Source organism: Boleophthalmus pectinirostris, unplaced genomic scaffold, assembly GCF_026225935.1.
Source record: "Boleophthalmus pectinirostris isolate CB_2022bp ecotype Guang Dong unplaced genomic scaffold, ASM2622593v1 HiC_scaffold_19, whole genome shotgun sequence".
Lineage (NCBI taxonomy): Eukaryota > Metazoa > Chordata > Actinopteri > Gobiiformes > Gobiidae > Boleophthalmus > Boleophthalmus pectinirostris.
Genome location: NW_026571140.1, coordinates 45,729,676 through 45,736,809, shown reverse-complemented (window position 1 = coordinate 45,736,809; position 7,134 = coordinate 45,729,676). Strand labels below are relative to the sequence as shown.

The 7,134-nt window shown below is 46.7% G+C and overlaps 1 protein-coding gene across 1 annotated transcript; it reads left to right on the top strand.

The window, feature by feature from the left end:
- The first annotated feature begins 553 nt into the window (after positions 1-553).
- On the top strand, positions 554-2,350 carry LOC110170844 (uncharacterized). Its single transcript, XM_020936525.2, has 5 exons — positions 554-726; positions 791-1,014; positions 1,391-1,447; positions 1,728-2,014; positions 2,125-2,350. Exons 1-5 carry the CDS (start codon positions 554-556, stop codon positions 2,326-2,328), a joined length of 945 nt encoding a protein of 314 aa, XP_020792184.2. The 3' UTR covers positions 2,329-2,350.
- Positions 2,351-7,134: the final 4,784 nt, after the last annotated feature.

The following is a 7,134-nucleotide window of genomic DNA, read 5'->3' as shown; positions in this document are numbered from 1 at the left end:
GGATTTGTCCTGATCCATTTCACGCTCTGCTCCAGATGTCTCAGAGTCTGTCTCTTTATAGTCTGGTCCATTCTTCATTCACTCCTCACTCTGTGGAGGTGAAACTCCACCAACACTTTACACACCACATTCATACTAGGCAGTGTCTTGCCTAAGAGCACAATGACCCAAAAGTCTTCCATCAATGTCCTGACCAGGATCAGTCCTGTTTGGCAAAAGAGATCTGACTAGGTCAGGCTTGGACAAAGAGGTCCAGCCACAACCTCACATCATCTCCACAGGTGGCTGTTCTCGGGATTTCATCTGAGGCAGTGATGAACCACATCCTCCTCCTCCTCCTCCTCCTCCATCTAGGTCATGCTTTGAAGATCAGGAGGCCTATGTGGCAAGTCCCTGCCCCAAAGACCTGGAATGAAGCTCGAGATCACTGCAGAAGGTGGGTCTGATCAGGGAAGGGTCACGAAGGGGAAGAGAGGAGGAGTCTGGGGAGAGGGAGGAGGGGTTTAACCTTCTAAATGTGTGCAGTGAATTTGGAGGAGACCTGCTGACCGCCATGTCCCAAGGTGAATTCGATCAGATGGACCTGAGCTCGTATCACGCCTGGGTGGGAATGAGAGGCCACAATGACCACACTCACTGGAACGACGCTGGAGATGAGCACGCAGCAGACGCCTGGAACCCTGACAACGGCAACCACTGTGTCCTAGTCTCCTACAGAAATAACACGTATGTCTCTCAGTCTCTCCCCTGATCTCTCTCTCCTCTGATCCCTCTCTCTTTCTCTCTTCAGAGCTCGTGGTGCTTCATGCTCAGAGAAACATTTCTTCTTCTGCTCCGGCGTCTCCTTCAGGGTGTTTATCCCTGAGGCTAAGACAAGAGATGACGCTCAGACCTTTTGTACGGACAGACAGATGATCCTCAGCACGTTTCCAGGGACCAGCAGCCCACAGTGGCCCGGTTCTCCATTTTACGTTGCTCAAGAGTTTCCCATTTGGATCGGCCTCCACAGAAACGGTGAGAGAGGCCAATGCTGGGGTTGATCTGGTTGGTCTGGTTGGTCTGGTTGGGGTAGTTGGTCCTGGTTGGTTCTGGTCTGGTTGAGTCTGGGTAACATCATGCGCAGTATTGTGTCATCTGGGTACATCTGGAGATGATTCACGTTTGTCCACAAAGTCCACAGGACACAGTCTGTGGTGCAGAGTCAGGATTGTCTGACCAGGTCAGAGGAACATTAAAAACAGGTCAGTGTGATGATGATGATGATGATGGTCTCAGAGGAACATCTCAGTGTGGATTTGGGAAGCTCATGTTCTCCAAAGGACAGAGTCTGTGGAGCAGAAGCAGCGACGCACTGACCTCAGATAAAATCAGGTTCCTCTGTGTGTTTCAGGAGGATCATGGGAGTGGAGCGACCAAAACCCGTCTGACTTCAGGAACTGGGCTCCAGGTGAGAGGGAGGAGTCAGAGGAGAGGGGGAGGAGTCAGGTGAGAGGGAGGAGTCAGGGGAGAGGGGGAGGAGTCAGGTGAGAGGGAGGAGTCAGGGGAGAGGGGGAGGAGTCAGAGGAGAGGGGAGGAGTCAGGGGAGAGGGGGAGGAGTCAGGAGAGAGGGGGAGGAGTCAGAGGAGAGGGGGAGGAGTCAGGAGAGAGGGGGAGGGGTCAAAAGAGAGGGGGAGGAGTCAGGTGAAAGGGGGAGGAGTCAGTTGAATCCAGTGTGTGTTCTGTTCCAGATCTTGGCGTGGCTGCGAGCTCTGTCCAGGGCCCAGGTGTGGGGTCAGATTGTGTGTCTGTGTCGTCTCAGTCTAAGTCCATGTCAGTGCACAGCTGCTCCGAGGCCTTCCCTTCTCTGTGCTACAGACACAATGTGGTCCTGGTGCAGGAGCTTCTGACCTGGGAGCAGGCTCTGGAGACCTGCAGGATCCTCACGCCCTCCACAGGCTCCTTCAGCCTCCTCAGGCTCCAACAGAGCGAGATGGACAACATCAAGAACGTCCTGCGCTTCTCCACCACCAGCAAGGTACAGGGGGCACTAAACCTGTGTGTCCTCAGTGAGGGACAGAAGGTCTAACACATGTCCTGTGTCCTCAGTGAGGGACAGAAGGTCTAACACATGTCCTGTGTCCTCAGGTGTGGGTGGGTCTGCGGTTCCTGGGTGGTTCTTGGTTCTGGTCAGATGGGGGCGCTGTCTCTCTGTCTTCTCTTCCTGTGTGTCCTGAGTCTGGACTTCACTGTGGAGCTCTGGTCCTCAATGAAACCCCAGGATCAGACCCGCTCATAGAACCCAGCGACTGCAGCCAGACCCTCAATGTGCTCTGTTATGGAGAACCTTAGAACCCTCTGCTGTGGAGAACCTTAGAACCCTCTGCTGTGGAGAACCTTAGAACCCTCTGCTGTGGACTCTTATTGTGAAAGAGCTGCACACAGACTTTTATTTTCTGCTGTTCTCTTGTTGTTTCTTTGGCGTTGGTTGGTTGGTTCTTTCAGTGAGTTGGATCTGGAGCTCACCTCTTGGTTCAGGATGTAGATTCTCCATTAATTTTTCCTATTGATCTTCTGAAAAATAATAATATGAAAGTTTTGAAGGTTCACTTCTGGCTCATCAACTCTGTGGCACAATCAACCACTAAACCCACGATCAAAATCTCATCTGGTGACTCAAAAAACAAAAGTAAAAAAGTTGAAAAAACAAACTTGGACACACCAGAGACTGGTATTACAATTTAGAAATTCATGATCTCAAATTTTGAGTGAAGATTCTGAGAAAAATAGTAAAAGATTGCCTGAAACTTTAATTTTCACATGGAGCCAAACCTAAAACAGATTTACAGACCTACAAACAGATTTTTCCTGTAAGCTCTGAATTTGTGCTGCTGCCCTCTGGTGTTCAGCTCCTGCATGTCCTCGCTCAGAGCTTCTTTTAACTTTCTTTTACTGCATTTAATAATGTGAGTCCACCCTAAATCAGACATAATAATAATAATAATAATAACAGTTGTAAAACACTTTTCAAGATACTCAAAGTTGAGACAAAAGTAAACAAAAGAAACAAGGCAGTTAATGAAAGATGTTTTTTTTTTTTTTTAAAATGGGTTTTCAGGGGTTTTAATACTTGTTTCCCACTCAATATTTAGTCACCAAGTTGTAATTAGAGTGATTTGTGCATGTTTGACCAATATTTAAGACATTAAAAAAAAAAAGCAATTTAAGTTATTTAAGTTATTAAATTATTATTGTTATTATTATTTTACCACACAGTTCCATGTATTTTACATTATATATTTGATGTCTTCTGTTTGTGTCTAAAATGTAAAAAGTGATAAACATAAACATACACATTTGACATTAACACATACAGAGATATACATATATACATATAAACATTATACTTATATATATAAATTATACATATATATAAATTATACACACACACACACACACACACATATATATATATATATATATATACACACACACACACACATATGTATATAAACACACACATGCAGTTCTAATCTAATTTGAATCTAACTGTTATAATGTTGAACTTTAACTAATGTAGAAACATGTTCAGCCTCAAATAAATTGAAAGTCTGAGTAAAAGTGTCGTCTTTGTGCTGCAATGACGTTTTAGAGAAGAAACAGAGACAGAGAGACACAAAGACACAGAGACAGACAGAGACAGAGACACACAGACACAAGACACAAAGACACAGAGACAGAGACACAGACACAGAGACAGAGAAACAGAGACAGACACACAGAGACAGAGACACAGAGACACACAGAGACACAAAGACACAGAGACACAGACACAGAGACACAGAGAGACACAGAGACACAGACAGACACAGACACACAGAGACACAGAGACAGACACAGAGACACAGAGACACAGAGACACAGAGACACAGAGACACAGAGACACAGAGACACAGAGACACAGAGACACAGAGACACACAGAGACAGAGACAGAGACAGAGACACAGAGACACAGAGACAGAGACACAGAGACAGAGACACAGAGACAGAGACACAGAGACAGAGACACAGAGACATAGAGACAAGGCAAGGCAAGGCAAGTTTATTTGTATAGCACAATTTGTACACAAAGTAATTCAAAGTGCTTTACAGAATAAGAAATACATTAAAATCATAATAAAAACAAATCAAAACATAAATAATCATGAAGATTAAAATTAAAAAAGAGAGACATAAATTGGAGAGAAGAGTGCGGAATGAAAACCTTTCAGTTATTTGCACAGTTAAACAGAAATGTTTTGAGTCTGGATTTAAACAGCGTCACAGAAGAGTCTGTCTCACATGTTCAGACTGTTCCAGGTTTTAGCTGCATGAACCTGAAACTCTGACTCCCCTTGTTTAGTCGTGACTCTGGGCACCAGCAGGAGTTGGTCCCTGAGCTCCTCAGAGTGTGAGATGTTCATATGACACTAACATGTCACAGATGGACTTTGGTGCTCGGCCATGGAGAGACTTGTACACAAGCAGAGCTGCTTTGAAGTCTATTCTCTGAGGCACAGGAGCCAGAGCAGAGACCTGAGCACAGGACTTATGTGCTCGTACTTCCTAGTTCGAGTCAGGACCCGAGCTGCAGCGTTCTGGATGTTCTGGATGTTCTGGATGTTCTGGATGTTGTGGATGTTCTGGATGTTCTGCAGCGTCTCACAGCTCGTTTGGAGAGACCAGTGAGCAGAACATTACAGTATCTAACCTACTGGAGACAAATGCATGGATAAGTTTCTCCAAGTCTGATTTAGACAGTAAACCTTTGATTTTTGCTATGTTTTTTAGATGGTAAAAGGCTGCAGATGTTATTGATTTGATGTGGCTGTTAAAGTTCAAGTCTGAGTCCATTATTACCCCTAGATTTCTTGCCTGATTTGAAGGTTTTAGAGCGAGACACAGAGACACAGAGACACAGACACAGAGACACAGAGACACACAGAGACAGAGACAGAGACACAGAGACACAGACAGAGACAGAGACACAGAGACAGAGACACAGAGACACAGAGACACAGAGACAGAGACAGAGACACAGAGAGACACAGAGACACAGAGACACAGACAGAGAGACAGAGACACAGAGACACAGACACAGAGACACAGAGACACAGACACAGAGACAGAGACACAGAGAGACACAGAGACACAGAGACAGAGACACAGAGACACAGACATAGAGACACAGACACAGACACACAGAGACACAGAGACAGAGACACAAGAGACATAGAGACACAGAGACACAGAGACAGAGACACAGAGACAGAGACACAGACACAGAGACACAGAGACAGAGACACAGACACAGAGACACAGACACAGAGACAGAGACACAGAGACATAGAGACACAGAGACACAGAGACAGAGACACAGAGACAGAGACAGAGACACAGAGACACAGAGACACAGAGACACAGAGACACAGAGACAGAGACAGAGACAGAGACAGAGACACAGACAGAGACACAGAGACAGAGACACACAGACACAGAGACACAGAGACAGAAGGACAGAGACACACAGACACAGAGACACAGAGACACACAGAGACACAGAACACAGAGACACAGAGACAGACACAGACACAGAGACACAGACACAGAGACACAGAGACACAGACACAGAGACACAGACACAGACACACAGAGACACAGAGACAGAGACGCAGAGACATAGAGACACAGAGACACAGAGACAGAGACACAGAGACACAGAGACACAGAGACACAGAGACACAGACACAGAGACACAGAGACAGACAGAGACACAGACACAGAGACACACAGAGACACAGAGACAGAGACAGAGACACAGAGACACAGAGACACAGAGACACAGAGACACAGAGACAGAGACACAGACACAGAGACACAGAGACAGAGACACAGAGACACAGAGACACAGACACAGAGACACAGAGACACAGAGACAGAGACACAGAGACACAGAGACAGAGACACAGAGACACAGACACAGAGACACACAGAGACAGAGACACAGAGACAGAGACACAGAGACACAGAGACAGAGACAGAGACACACAGAGACACAGAGACAGACACAGAGACACAGAGACACAGACACAGAGACACAGAGACACAGAGACACAGAGACAGAGACACAGAGACACAGAGACACACAGAGACACAGAGACAGAGACACAGAGACACAGAGACACAGAGACACAGAGACACAGAGACAGAGACAGAGACACAGAGACACAGAGACAGAGACACAGACAGAGACAGAGACAGACACAGAGACAGAGACACAGAGACAGACACAGAGACAGAGACACAGAGACAGAGACACAGAGACACAGAGACAGAGACACAGAGACACAGAGAGACACAGAGAGACAGAGAGACAGAGACACAGACACAGAGACACAGACACAGAGACAGACAGAGACACAGAGACACAGAGACACAGAGACACAGAGACAGAGACACAGAGACACAGAGACACAAAGACACAGAGACACAGAGACACAGAGACACAGACAGAGACACAGAGACACAGAGACAGAGACACAGAGACACAGAGACACAGAGACACAGAGACAGACACAGAGACAGAGACACAGAGACAGAGACACAGAGACACAGAGACAGAGACACAGAGACAGAGACACACAGAGACACAGAGACACAGAGACACAGAACAGACACAGAGACACAGACACACAGAGACACAGAGACACACAGAGACACAGAGACACAGAGACACAGAGACACAGAGAGACACACAGACAGACAGAGACACAGAGACACAGAGACAGAGACACAGAGACAGAGACACAGAGACACACAGAGACACAGAGACACAGAGACACAGAGACACAGAGACACAGAGACAGAGACAGAGACACAGAGACAGAGACAGACAGAGACACAGACACAGACACAGACAGACACAGAGACACACAGAGACACAGAGACACAGAGAGACAGAGACAGAGACACAGACACAGACACAGAGACACAGAGACACAGAGACACAGAGACAGACACACAGAGACAGAGACAGAGACACAGAGACACAGAGACACAGAGACACAGAGACAGACACAGAGACACAGAGACAGAGACACAGAGACAGAGACACAGAG

Bases quoted from the DNA above. Each gene is read 5' to 3' on its own strand.
- LOC110170844 (XM_020936525.2), top strand. From the start codon at position 554: ATGTCCCAAGGTGAATTCGATCAGATGGACCTGAGCTCGTATCACGCC. The intron at 1,015-1,390 runs GTGAGAGAGGCC...TGTGTGTTTCAG, and splicing joins GATCGGCCTCCACAGAAACG to GAGGATCATGGGAGTGGAGC. The intron at 2,015-2,124 runs GTACAGGGGGCA...CTGTGTCCTCAG, and splicing joins GCTTCTCCACCACCAGCAAG to GTGTGGGTGGGTCTGCGGTT.